This window comes from Thamnophis sirtalis, unplaced genomic scaffold (assembly GCF_051295495.1).
Source record: "Thamnophis sirtalis isolate CommonGarterSnake01/CBP01778 unplaced genomic scaffold, rThaSir2_p1.2 scaffold_7, whole genome shotgun sequence".
Taxonomy (NCBI): Eukaryota; Metazoa; Chordata; class Lepidosauria; order Squamata; family Natricidae; genus Thamnophis; species Thamnophis sirtalis.
Genome location: NW_028261387.1, coordinates 35,233,472 through 35,248,369, shown reverse-complemented (window position 1 = coordinate 35,248,369; position 14,898 = coordinate 35,233,472). Strand labels below are relative to the sequence as shown.

The 14,898-nt window shown below is 39.7% G+C and overlaps 1 protein-coding gene across 1 annotated transcript in view; it reads left to right on the top strand.

The window, feature by feature from the left end:
- The window catches only part of SLC5A9 (solute carrier family 5 member 9), a 57,013-nt gene that overhangs the window by 26,517 nt on the left and 15,598 nt on the right, over positions 1–14,898 (top strand). The window contains exons 4-11 of the mRNA XM_087719702.1: positions 4,519–4,623; positions 6,718–6,882; positions 7,668–7,773; positions 8,346–8,426; positions 10,304–10,509; positions 12,921–13,056; positions 13,852–13,959; positions 14,067–14,217. Coding sequence (XP_087575828.1) covers positions 4,519–4,623; positions 6,718–6,882; positions 7,668–7,773; positions 8,346–8,426; positions 10,304–10,509; positions 12,921–13,056; positions 13,852–13,959; positions 14,067–14,217 — 1,058 coding nt within the window. The remainder of the gene's footprint in view (positions 1–4,518; positions 4,624–6,717; positions 6,883–7,667; positions 7,774–8,345; positions 8,427–10,303; positions 10,510–12,920; positions 13,057–13,851; positions 13,960–14,066; positions 14,218–14,898) is intronic.

Below are 14,898 nucleotides of genomic sequence, written 5' to 3'. Positions count from 1 at the left end.
CAGTGCATGTAAGTGGTCAATGTAAGATGGAGTTCTTCTGCTTTGGAATATCTGGAGCTCAGTCTCCTTCACATTTTTCAATGCTGCATAAGTTATCATGTCAGGGTGGCTCTGATCACCTCGGGTTGCTGACAGCCTTGTTTTTCTGTCAGCTGCTTTTCCCTTTTCTGCTGGATCCAACCATCCAGATTTAGAGTCCTTTACATGGGGTAAATCTTATCTTTTCCTTAACAGTGCGATTCACACATTTGCTTAATTTCTTTCCTGAGGCCGTTAAAAGACACCTTTCCCCATAATCAGCAGTATTGATATGCAAAGTAAGGAAGGCATATAGAGTCAGTTCAGAAGTTCACCCTTCATTCTTTGTTCTCTTGTAATGCTCCATATAAAGCCCATAATTTTGCTACTTGGGTTTGTTAACCATAAACGTCCCTTCATTTCTAAAATTCTTTGAATTGCATGGCTTGTGTAAATAAAAGTAGCCTGTCCAAAAGTTAATTTATTAGCTTCTTCTATCACGAGCCGTGGTGGCTAGAATCTTTAGGCAATGTGGCCAGCCTTTTGCAACACAGTCCAGTTGTTTACATAGATAAGCCACAGTTTGTTGCCAACTTCCCTTTTCTTATCAGAGCCTGACTTCAGGGCTTTTTACACTTGTTTCTGCTTTAAACCCCAAACAAAGGGTTCTTTTTCACCCCCCTTTGCAAATGTGTAAGGAGGTTTGGCTAGAAGCGCAAAATTTGAAATCCTCATCCTGCAATTTGGCACACAGCTTCTTTTCACTCATTTCCTATTGTCTTATTGGAGTAGCGCATTACTTTGCCAAAAAGGTAGGTGAATTATTATTTTTTCAAATCCTTGGCAAGCAAACTGCCTCTTGTGACCAGTTACTAGGTTTTCCCCAAAAGCAAACAGTTTTTGGCTGTACCTATGTATTTGAGGTGGTAGGCAGACAGGCATGGCTGGAGGCTTTACTTGTATAATTATTGGTACATGATGAGATGCATAGCCTGGTGGATTAAATTCTTGAACCACCATTACTCGCCATATCTCATCTGGGGGGGTGCCTCATTTTAGGGCCATTTTTTTCTTCCTCAAAGGACAGTGTAACTCCCATTTTGCATAGGATCACACCTCAAAAGAGGAACTGGGCATTCAGGCATGTCTTGGGACATTTTTGTAGTCAGTGGCCTTTTTTCTTTTCTTTTCACCAAATACATTGACCTCTGCTTTGGAATTATTTGACAACGCAACTGTCAGCAATTCAGCTTTACGTTGCATCCTGTCTTCTTTCTTTCTTTCTTTCTTTCTTTCTTTCTTTCTTTCTTTCTTTCTTTCTTTCTTTCTTTCTTTCTTTCTTTCTTTCTTTCTTTCTTTCTTTCTTTATAAAGACCTTTCATGCAATTTCCATTTATTCAAGCCACACAGACCTTCATGGCTTTCTTTTCTTGCTAACTGGAAGGCTCTTTCTCTGACTGGGCATGGATTCTATCTATTTGGCCCCTCCTCGACAATTCTTCCGGCAAGTTCCATAGCCTCCCACTCTTTCTGTCTTTCTTCTCTGAAATTTGAGCCCAATTAACATACGTTTTGTCATGCCCCCCCTTTTTGTCTTCTGTATTTTATTTATTTATTTACCCTAATGTCATCTGCAGAGTGACCAATGAAGATCATATTGATCATTCTCTTACTTTCTTCAAACTCAGATTCGAATGTGATATTTTGCCTAAAGTTTTGATAAATGCATTCTAGGATTTCCTCTAGATTTTCATCCTATTTCTGTTGAATTTAATAGACCTTCTCTGAATTCTTAACTTTTGTTGAATCCTACCAAAACTAAGGTCCAATAGTTTTTCAGCTGAATGGACTAGGTTCCCAATCTGGTTCCTTCAGTAACCATGTCCAGTCTGGATTTTTTTTTTTCATGTTCCTTCTGCAAAGGCTTATTCATGGTTATCTTCACCAGTCTTCTTTTCTCTGGGGTTAATAAAATTTCCATCAGAATTTGTATGTCAGCTCAAGCAGACTGGTGAGTTCAGAAAAATGGATGGACATGCATCTCATCTGGATTTTCTTTATATGCAGGAATTTGATTTTTCCAATTATATAAATCAGTCATTGAGAATGGAGCATATCCACACCTTATGTAGCTCCCCCTCAGCTTCTGGCAATAAAATTTTCCTTAGGGGCAATTTGAGTTTTTGTCTCAACTGCTCCCTTGGACCAGGTTTGTGGTCCACTTGATTTGTTCCTCTTGTAACCTTTTTTGGTTTCCTTTCTCCTGGCCCCACCTAATGGGACCGTTTGTTCATTCTAACCAATATCTGATTCCACTTTTTGTCTCCCTGGGTCTCCTACCCCTTCAGTGTCAACCACTTCATGTTAAGGCTACACAGGTGGAGGGCACTGATCTCAGAGACACACTCTCTCTTTCTCTTTTTAAACACTTAAACACATCAACAAAGACAAACATGCAAGCTAAAACATTCAGACGCCCTCTTTTTCTTTTGTTTCTTATCTCTTATCTATGTCTCTTTTGTGGATTCATATGGTGGTTTGACTAGGAGGGCAAAATTCAGTATCCATATTCTACAATACCCTGCTACAACCAAAAAAAAAACCTTAATAATTGTCTCCTATTAGTTGGTTTTGTTGTTAAATCAAATAATTTAAACACACAATAACTACAAGAATGAAACTTTTCTCGTGTCCTTTTGGATTGGAGACATCTTAGTTTCAATTACCTTGAGGGTGCACAAAGACTTAGACACACCTTAGAATTTCAACAGACAGTACATAAAATTAATCAAGTCCAATTTACCGAGATCGTCCCATTCAATAGGCTTTACCTTTTTATTACCTGCTAAATGTCTTACTTTTGCTCAAAGTTATGCCCAATGTTCTATCTCCTTATGCAATAGATTGTTAATACCTGTCTCTGCCCTGGGGTGTTCCATAATTTGGATTTCCCAGCCACGCTGGCATATTTTTAAAAGTCCAAATTCTTGATCTCCCAGCCCACGCTGGCATATTTTTAAAGATCATTAACACATCATTTGCATCTGGGTGGGGCCTTGATTCATCTCATGGTGGCCAGAATCTGATGCCCTGCAGAAAGGCACCCCAAATCTTGGCACAATGTCTTTTAGTACACACAAAACCAAGAGATCTCTAAATCCCAATTTCTGGGAATATTGTGGGGAAATCTATTAGCCACACAGCACCTGGGAGCCCTGTAGAAGGACTTCCAAAGGAAGTTTCCATCCTATCTTTGGGTTGTTTTTTCACAACTGAGACAGGCTGCAGCAACCTGATTAACCTTTTGAGTTGTGAGCCGCCCTGAGTCCCTTCAGGGAAAAGGGCGGCATACAAATAAATTCAAATTCAAATTCAAATTAACAACAGCATATGTGTCTCTAACTACCGATCCCTGCAAACAACCTCCTTGAGGCTTGTGCAATGGGGGTGAGGGTAATTTCTCTGCCAGAGACTTTACTAAAACTTTTCTGAAGGTTTTTTTTTCAACATGTATTGGAGGGGCGTTCAAGGAACACTCTCCACCCTCCCATATTCTATTTCTAACACACTTTTTGCTGACCTGCGGCCCCGGGAGCTCATGGCCACCAACAGGAAATGCAGCAGATTAACCTCCCACACAAACCTAGAGCCTCATTAGGATACACTGGTTCCGTTTGGAAGGGACGCTATCCCGGGCCCAGGGGGGTGATCGGGCCCCCTCTTCCACTCCTTAACCAAGTGGGTCTAAAATTCTTTTGATATTTGCCTGCAGGCGTCTTCTTTCTCAGCTGGCATAATTTTTAATTAACTTGTCCTATCCCTGGTCAGATTCCTGCCCCCTCTCTCTGACCCACATACCTTCCAGCTGTGTCAAAAATGCAAGATTTGGTCTAGCCAGGGCCAGGCAGGCTAGGATAGTTGCTGCGAGAATCACCACATGGATGACTCCGCTTAAATGTTTTTAAAAAGCCTCTAAACAAACTGCCCTCTGCAGGAGGAGGCAAGAGAATCATTTGCATACGGAATTTTTCGCTTTTTAACCCTTGCTTAACTCTTAAAAGGCGAAAAATTCCTTATGCAAAGGAGGCCCATAGTTCTCTCGCCTCCCCCTACAGTTAGCACTAAGCAGACTCAGAGTCACTGTGACTTGGAGTCTGGCAGCAACTACCTTGGCCTTTTTAATTATTTTAAAAATTATTTCCTTTTCCTCATGAGACTGGTGAGGCCCTGCCTCCTCTGCCTCCGGTGACTGCACGTCCCTGCCTCATAGTTATTTTTCAATAGTCCACAGATTGGCAAGATTTTACACAAAAGAGCATACTGATTATTTCCATTATTGCTGTAAAACTTTGGGATAAGGTTATTCAGATTTTCTTTTAAGACAAAGAAAATCCACCATCAGATGAACAGTCCTGGATATTTTCCTCTATGTTTATTCACTACTGCATGAATGCTCTTTTTCCTATCTCTGAGCTAATCTCTGTATATTATATGTTTCAGATTGGCGCATCATTGATGTCAAGCAATGTGGGGAGTGGCCTATTTATTGGTCTAGCAGGCACTGGAGCTGCAGGAGGACTGGCTGTTGGAGGCTTTGAGTGGAATGTGAGATGACTTTGCTTTGTTTTTACAAATGGGTGGTTTTGGAGGACTCCTATGGGATTCCTGTGTGGGTTTGGTCAAATTATTGTGTTGCTAAAGTGACATGGTTGTAAGATGCAATGTCCTGTGACCACACTAAGTTACAGTTCCAGCAGTCCAAGTTGCTGTTTTTAGGCAACTTCTGACCAATCACAGCATACCACGGTCACATGATCACCATTTGAGACCTCCCAGTTTCCCTATTTGCCTGCTTATTAGAAACCCACAGTGAAGGTGGCAAATGGCAATCACGTGTTTACAAGATGTTGCAATGTCATAATTGCAAGCCACTTGCCAAGTGTGTAGCTTGTGACCACAGGAATGTAACAACAGCTGCAACTGCAAGGACCTGTCATAAGTATCATTGTTCAATGTTGTTATAACTTTGAACAGTTGTTGTGTGAGGGAACATTAAACAAGGATTACATGTACTGTAGTTTCACTGTCCATTTCAGAAAATGTACGTGCTAATGTTTAGAAGAAGTACAATATAATCCATTATGTTATGTCACACAATATATACAAAAGGGGCAGAACTTCCCTTGTGATAGCACAATTAATGTACTTGAATGGATGTCATTTTTGATTATTTTTAGCAGATTGATATGGCCTGATTCATTCATTGTGGCAGAGTTCCTATATATTTTAAAGATCTTTTTGCACCCAGAAAATGATATTTAATTTCAATCAATTCCATGTGATTATAATGATTATATGATCTCTGTGGTAGCCAAGGAAAAAATTACCCCACTGGGTTGAAAATCCAGTGTGAAAATAATTTACTAAATATTCAAGAAAAGATCTAGTTCTAAAGAAAAGGCTGGCAAAAACTGGCATTTTAAAACATACTGAACATAAACTCATGACAAATTCAGGTTAAATTGTGTTGCTCCAGCAGAGAAGTCCCTACAATATTGTGACCCTTGACCCTTGTCTTTGTAGTAATCCAAGTGAACTTAAAAGCCAACTTTGTCTTAGAATCGTTTGAAGGCCAAGATTGTTCCATGCTTTGAGTAACATTGCTTGCAGTTACAATATTTCACTCATGGCGCAGTCCTGAGGGATATCTGAACTTCTCAGCTGCCAAAAAACTGGAGCTCAGCTGTTTCTAAGATGAATTATTTCTCTTGGTGCTGAAGGTCACCCAATAATACATTTCCTCGTGCACACTTACTAGAACAGCAAAGAAGCAAGGCTGGAGTCCAGTAACTTATATGGTAGTGAATGAAAAAAGGAATCTCCAGAAGCCATCAAAGTCCTAAGCGTAGTGATAAAATGGATGACGTTGTCATCTTCTGGGATATTTTTCAACTTCCACAGTCTAGCTTTCTGTCTTGGGATTTTCTGAGGTTCTTCTATTTAAGAATTAACTAGGTCTGATTCTCAAAGCAAGCCAAGTTTTCTAGGCATTATTACCTGCTTATGTGGTGTTAAGACTAATAGTATAAGCTGCCAAGTCCAGTGTCAAAGCCTCATCACTTTATCTATACCTTGAAAACTTGACAGAAATAAAAGTTCAGAATAAGTTGTACCTAAAAATCAACAGAAAAAAGGAGGAAGGGTTTAATGTAAGTGAAAATGTGATTTTAAAAGTGTGAGCAAGATCATTCATTTTGATGTTGGATTTTCTGATGCCCTATACATTCACTTAATTAAGATCTTTTGACCTACCCTCAAAAGAAAGGGTTTTTTAATGTTCTAGAACAATGGTTTTCAACCTGTGGGTCAGGACCCCTTTGGGGGTCGAACAACCCTTTCACAGGGGTTGCCTAAGACCACTGGAAAAGACATATTTTCGATGGTCTTAGGAACCGAGACACAAATTTTATGGTTGGGGTCACCACAACATGAGGAATTGTATTAAAGGGTTGCGGCATTGGGAAGGTTGAGAACCACTGTTCTAGAAGATGTGCTATTCATTCAAGGAATCATTTCTCTCATCTACCTACTGTCATTTATATTATTTGTTTTCACAATTTTTCTTTTGCCATTTACTAGCAATAAATAATTTTAAACACTATTTGCATATGTGGTATCTTTCTTTTTGGTTCCTGATAGGCCACCTGGGCATTGCTAGTCCTTGGTTGGATCTTTGTACCAGTTTACATCTCTTCTGGAGTCGTTACCATGCCAGAATATATGAAGAAAAGATTTGGAGGACAAAGGATTCAAATCTACCTATCTGTACTATCCCTCATTTTGTATATATTCACCAAAATATCGGTATGTATCCAAGACAAAAATCATAGCCTTGGGATATATGGTTTACTTAGTACTCAAGGATGTTTGCTTGGATAAGTCATCCCACTATTCTCAATTGCAATAATTGTTCTAATAGAGCATGTCCATGTTGCCACTACTTCCTTGAAAGAATTTTAAAGATGCCAACCTGACTGTCTCACATAGTTTAAAGAACTAATAAAATAAATTGGATAAAAAGCAAAGTAAATAAAGTAAATTTAATGAAAAGAAGGACTAAGTGTGACATGACAGCAATGTTCCAATATCTAAGAGGCTGCCACAAGGAAGAAGAGGCCAACCTACTCTTCAAAGCACCTGAAGGCAGGACAAGAAGCAATGTGTAGAAACTAATCAACCTACATGTAAGGAGAAATTTCCTGACAGTCAGAACAATCAGTCAGTGGAATGACTTGCCTCCAGAAGTTGTGGGTTGTCCAAAACTGGAGGTTTTAAAAAGAGATTGAACAGCCATTTGTCAGAAATGATATATGATTTCCTACCTGAGCAGGGGTTGGACTAGAACACCTCCTTCTATCGTTGTTATTCTCTTATTTGTATTAGCGATAGATACCATCCATACACCAGTATCAAAGGTGACACTTTTTCTAGCTTTGGCACCTGCTTTACTTGCAAGAGTCAAGCTATAATAACTAGCACAATTAACATCTCTTTCCCCCTCTCACTCTTTTTCTCTCTCCCTCCCTCCCCCCTCTTCTCTCTCTCTCTCTCTCTCCCCCCCCCTCTCTCTCTCTCTCCATTTACTTCAGACAGATATTTTTTCTGGTGCACTTTTTATCCAAATGTCCCTTGGTTGGAATCTCTATCTCTCTACGGTGATCTTGTTAATAGTGACAGCTATCTACACTATTGCAGGTAACTATGCTGTGTAGAAGTATAACAGTGCATGAACAACTAATCCTGGTCAGAAATAATTTGTATGTATGAAATAGCCCATGTGTTACATTGGATGAGAGCACTCTGTAAAATATGAGTATGAGTATCTCAACTCATAACTGGGTTCTGAAATAACCATCAAAGTACTTCAGAACAATGAACCATTTTCTTCCTTTTTTCTACTATGAAAGTCACCATGAAAGACTATCATTATCCCAGAATCCAGGAGCATCCATAGGTGGGACAGGAATCAAAAATGTCAAGTCTACAGGATCTGAAAGGTAGATGGTTACAATTGGTGGTCATGGTTGACATCTTGACATTTTTTCACCCTATGGATGTCCTAGCCTAAGAATAAATAAGAACGGGCTAATGGAACTGAACTGATATTAGCTTCCTAGCTTTCTTCATATCAAAGTAAATTAAAATGAATGCACATAGTTGTTTACAATGTAAATAGCATATAGCTAATGTGAATATGCTACTTTGATCATCACTATTTAGAAGCACCTGTGGCTGAATCAGTCTTTGTTTTTCTTTTTATATTGCAGGTGGTTTGACTGCAGTTATATACACAGATGCTCTACAAACTGTAATTATGGTACTTGGTGCTTTGGTTCTTATGTTCATAAGTAAGAAGAAGGAATTGCGTTGATTACTTTCTTATTCTCATTTCTAATTTAGTATAGATTTCTTGAGTTTTGCTTTTGAAAAGGTCATCAGAGGTTAGCAGTATGTGGTGCAAAAATAAGTTTATCTTATGGTTGGAATATCTAATTCTCAATCATTGAGGTCAAAGGTGTTTTTCAAAAGACAACTAGACTTTATTGGGTTTTTTTTCCTTGAATACATTTTACTTCTCATCCAAGAAGCTTCTTCAGTTCTGGCTGAATGGTGGGAAACAGAAGAATTTATATTCCTTAGCAGTCATCTGGTCATTAATACTCTGAAGATTGGTCTGTCATTAACTCTCTGAGAGTCACTGAGGCCACTTGGGGGTTTATCTGTACCCTCAGGGTCACCTGAATCAAACCAGTTGGAATAAAACCATTTTTTTTAATATGCAGAGGGGGATACAGACTAAAAGATAGTTGTTCCTTCAGCTACTTCAGGTGGGCTTCAAAAAGTTCAGCAATGGGTTCTCTGCCCGGTTGTTGGGTGGGCGTGGCCATGATGGGCATGGTCTAATCGACCTCCTGCACCATGGCACAGGGGGCATTTTCACCTTCCCCAGGCCCCTGAGGCTTTCCTCGAGCCTCTAAGAGGGTGAAAACTGCTTCCCACAGGCTCCAGATACCTTCCAGGAGGCCCGTTTTTCCCCCTCCCCAAGTGGGGCCTGCACTTACCTTGCATCCAAAATGGGCTGAGTGGAGACTCCTGGGAGGTGTGGGGTGGGTGGGTGGTGCCAGCCAGAGGAGGGATTTGGAGGTTCTCTGAAGTGGCCATAACGTTAGTTACAGTTTCTCCCGAACCTGGACAAACCTGCAGCAGCCCAGCCCTGCTTCATTTACCAAAATTTTTACACAATGACCTAAAAGAGTATAAAATCCTGTGTTATCTAAGTACTGATCAAACAAAAGTAGCACTGTAATGCTTCAAAATTTGGAACAATGTCACCATGAAATATTTATTCATCATATCAGACAGTCTGGTCAAGAAAGAAATTGCGCTGATGGCTCAGACTGGCAGACAATTATCAGCAGTGTAGTAATTACATACCCAACAATCCAGAAATTCTAATATAGTAATATTAAATATATTAAATATAATTTAAATAATATTAATTTAATATAATTAATGTTTTTTTTATTTTTATATAATGTGTAAGCTTAAACATATGGCTTGTGTCACATATCATATTGCACTATTTATACTTTGTGTTTCTGTTTTAAACTATAATCATACTTTTCAAAGAACACATATCAGCACCAAAAATCCCTCCCATTTAGACTGGCAGATAAGATTCAAATTAAATGGCTGAAGATTAAAGATAAATGGTTACATCTCCCTTCCATCACCTCATGTATGTGAGATGTTTCTTAATGAAAACTAATCACAAAATGCCAGCCTGTATAACAAATTTAGCTTCTATTTTGTCTCAGAGAGAGTAAATTACACGGGGGGAGCAGGAATGAATGAATGAATCAATCAATCAATCAATGGCAATAGCAATAACACTTAGACTTATATACCGCTTCAAGTGTTTTATAGCCCTCTTTAAGTAGTTTACAGAGTCAGCATATTGCCTTCAACAATCTGGATCCTCATGAATGAATGAATGAATCAATCAATCAATCAATGCCAATATTAATAGCACTTAGACTTATATACTACTTCATAGTGCTTTTACAGCCCTCTCTAAGTGGTTTATAGAGTCAGCATATTGCCTCCAACAATCTGGGACCGACCGAATGAATGAATGAATGAATGAATGAATGAATGAATGAATGAATGAACGAACGAACGAACGAACGAACGAACGAACGAAGTAGGTTTTTTTTCTTTTCAGGTTTTGAGAAAGTTGGATGGTATGAAGGACTGCAAGAGAAGTACAGTCAGGCAATACCTAACATCACTGTCCCAAACACAACTTGCCACCTGCCACGACAAGATGCTTTCCATATGATGAGAGACCCCATCACTGGGGATATTCCATGGCCCGGGCTTCTATTTGGCCTCTCGGTTCTTGCTCTCTGGTGCTGGTGCACTGATCAGGTAAAATAAATCTCTTTCTCCCCTTCCCTTGAACTTTAGATTGATGATTCACTTCCACGGAAGGATGTTAACAATGCTTCCTACTGAATAATACATATGGAAAACATTACAATGGAATCAAAAAGCCATTTAATTTTTCAGTAAAGATGCATGAGAAGGATGTGAGAGCTCTCCTTCCTTACGCTTACAGTGCCCAGAATAATTTGTATCGCTCAGCTTTTAGGGAAAAAGAAGGATAAAGCCTTCTGTTGCTGGGCAGGAAGAGAGGGAAACAATGAAATACAAAATATATTTTCTGACCTTTGGGGCTACCACAGTTAAAGAAGCAAATTCATCTTCATAGCCACAGTCAAACATACATTCGAGTGAAACCTTGATTTAATGGACCTCAGTGCAGTGCACTTCAGGTTCAAATTTCTATTGTATTGACGTTGCCAGATGCCATTTGTGTAATGATGTTATTACATAAATGATGTAAAAGAAACAAACGATGTCAATTCCACCTCGCCTACTTCAGCTAGCAGGGAAGTCACCTATATTAATTCAATGTGTTAAAATTCACACTTGGAACAAATTCATTTATATTTAGTTAAATACTACATGAAAATGTGTATACAGGCAGTCCTCAACTTACAATTATTCATTTAGTGACCTTTTGAAGTTACAACAACACTGGAAAAAAGTGGTTTTTACACTTTTACACAGACTGTTTTTTACACTTATGACCCTTGCAGTACCCCCATGGTCACCTAATTCAAATTCAGAGGCTTGGCAACTGACTCATATTTACGATGGTTGCGGAGTCTCGGGGTGTTGTGATCTCCTTTTGCAACCTCTGAGAAGCAAACTCAGTAGCAAAGACAGATTCACTTAACAACTGTGTTACTAGCCTAACAACTGCAGTGGTTTACTTGACAACTGTGGCAAGAAAGGTTGTAAATGGTGGTAAAACTCACTTAACAAACATCTCACTTATCAACAGAAATTCTGGGATCCTGTTCTGGCCCAGCTCCCCAAACACGACAGACCCACTGAAGTTAACTCAAAGATTCCTTTATTAGGAGCGCCAGCAGCCAGTCTCTCTCAATGCTGGGTAATAAGTCTGACCGGTGGGAAGATGAATAGTTGTCTGCCACATCTATTCATCTCCCACCACCCCCACGCCTTTTATCCCCAGAGCCAGGGTAGGGCTTTGCTAGCAGCGGTGGCTCTTCCCTCCCAAGAATTGGCCACTGATTTCCACTGCTCTCCTCTCCTCTTCCTTCTGTGCATCATTGTGTCAGGCACTGGACCCAGATGTTCCTCTTCTTCTTCATCAGCCACCACCACACCTGAGGGGCATTGACTCTCCATCTGAGGGTTGACCCAGGCTCTGTCTCTGTTTCTCTCTCTGCCAGCTCCATTCCCTCTTCCCCATTGGAGCTCACAGGTTGCCTTGATGCTGACCCTGACTCTCACACCTCCTCCTCCTCTGATTCAGCTGCTGGAGGGGTCAGTGGCCAACAGGCCACAACAGTTGTGGTTGTAAGTTGAGGACTACCTATATTTTAACTGAATTGATTGTGTATTTTTAAATATTTGTATGTTCGACAAATTTATTATTTCTTTACTTATTTATTTAGTTTGTCAAACATGTACAAGATAACAGGTATAAGTATAAACATGGACAACTACAAATAAATGGGGACAGTAGGATAGGGGTGGTAGGCATGCTGGTGCGCTTATGCACGCCCCCTTATAGACCTCTTAGGAATGGAGTGAGGTTCACAGTGACAGTTTAAGGTTAAAGCTATGGGGGTTTCAGGAAATAATAATGGAGTCAAGTAGAGCATTCCAGGCACTGACCACTCTATTGTTGAAGTCGTATCTTCTGCAATCAAGTTTGGAGTGGTTACTTTGAGTTTGTATCTATTGTTTACCCGTGTATTATTGCAGTTGAAGCTGAAGTAGTCATTGAAGATAGCAATTGCAGCAGACAACTTTGTACTCTGCTTAGGTCAGACCATAGGTGGCCTAGTTCAAGGTTGTCCAAGCCCAACATTTCAAGCCTGGGGACATAAGGTACTCTATTGTGAGCAGAGGAGTGGAGTACTCTTCTCGTAAAATACCTCTGGACCACTATATATTGGACGTTGTATTAACGTCCAATATATAGTGTGGATTCCAGGCAGACAAGCTGTATTCAAAGATTGGTCTGGCAAAGGTTTTTCGTCTGACAAAGGTTTATTAGGCAAATACTTTATCTTAATATTAGATGTTGCCTTTCGCAAGCACTGGGCACTCTATAGAAATTTCAAAATTTTGGCGATTGAAAGGTTTTTCCATCAGTTAAAGTAAAACAACAGCTCCGTTTGTTTTGGTTGGCCAAAGAAATGAGAAGGAAATCATTACCACCAAGTTTCTCATTGCAGGTCATTGTGCAAAGGTCGATCTCAGCCAAGAACATCTCTCATGCCAAAGGTGGATCAATACTTGGTGGATATTTGAAAATCCTCCCTATGTTTTTTATTGTCATGCCAGGAATGATTAGCAGAGCTCTTTTTCCAGGTAAGCTGCTTCTCAGTGTGGGAAAGCCATGGGTGTTTTCAGACATCATTTTTCATTAACTGAGCAGCAGTCAATGATCTAGAGAATTGGATACCCACATGGTAGAACAAACATTGCTTGGAGTTTAGTCATGGAAATATCTAATTTGGCTGAAAGTGTAAGAAAAGGCCCTCCTAAGAGCAACCAGAGATGTTCTGTTGGAAGCTCACATATTTCCACATTCAGTCTCCAGGCCCCCCTGAAAATTGCACTAGAAATGTTTGGCAATAAAAGGCTATTTTCAGCTGTGCATTTTTTATTTCTTCCAGGAAGGTTTAGTGTACCTGTTCAATATAATTTATTTACAAAGTCTTCACAATCAACATTTTCCAAATATTTTTGTCCTGCTTTCTCCTGTGCTCTCAGCTATGTCCCAGGAAGGTGAAAAACTAATGAACAAATGTTCTTTAGAAGAAGCCTTTCAGACCAATATTACAAGCATGCCCATAAGTATCTTAGAAATTGCTATCTTTATTTTTCTTTAGGCCAGAGGTGGGCCACCATGGCCCTTTTATGATCAGTGGACTTCAACTCCCAGGAATCCTGGCTCGTGAATTCTGGGAGTTGAAGTCCACAAATCAGAAAGGGGTCATAGCTCCCCATCTCGGTTGTAGGCAGAAATAGGAAAAGCTCATAACATTTGAACTAAGAAATATGAAGTGAACACGGAAGTATGAAAGACCTTTGTCTTTGGGGCTCTTATTCTCCATGAGATCTGTAAAGCTGAATTGCAATGCTTTTGTTTCCTTACGCCAGATGAAGTGGGCTGTGTAGATCCAGTAATCTGTGAAATAGTTTGTGGTGCTAAAGTGGGATGTTCCAACATTGCCTACCCTAAACTGATAATGGAACTCATGCCTGTTGGTGAGATAAGCTTCATTTACTCTGAGAATGAGGGGAGATTCTGAATCGGCTATTTTAGGGCTCCCTTGCACATAGAAGCTAACTCCAGTTTCTTTTTGGTTGCTTAGGACTCCGTGGTCTCATGATTGCTGTGATTATGGCTGCCTTAATGAGCTCTCTTACCTCCATTTTCAATAGCAGCAGTACTCTCTTTGCCATAGATATCTGGCAGCAGCTTCGTAAAAAAGCTACAGAGCAGGAACTCATGATTGTTGGAAGGTAATTTTTGTCTTACTAGAGTTTTGTGCACTTACCTGAATGGTTAGGGCTCTGGGAGTTGAAATCCAAAAACGTTTAGCGGGTAGCATATTTGACAAGGTTAATTTGATGTACTCAGTTCCACATTGTATTCATCAACATCTGCTTCGCTGCTTCTGTGGCAGCTTCATGTATCCATCTGCCAAGTATTCTTCGCAGAGGCTTCTGATAAAATCTTGTTGGAGACCAAATAATTCTACAGCGATGACAAGACTGCAACCCTTTCTCATAGAGCCAAGTATAAGTCCTAGCAAGGGCTTTGTGCATAATTTTAAATAAAAGCTGAAGCAGCCCAAATAACACCACAAAAGCTCTGATACCAAAGCAGATAACCATATCAACCACTGGCCTCCAGAACTGATGACCCCCAATCTCCATTCACAGTTCTGCATTCTGGGATATTAGTTATCTGCTTTTAAACATTTAAGGGATAGCCCTGCAGCATTGAAAATGACATCTGTATGTAAATTGTCATAGTCACCACCGATGTCTTACATTTATGGGATGTGAAGCAATCATTTTGGATAGTAGCTTTGTATATGTCTTGTAATAAGATTCCTCCCCTTTCTTCATTTTGATTTATGAAATATTTTTGTATCTGGTTTTGTATCTGGTTTTAAAGTAATCTTTTGTTCAGTTTCC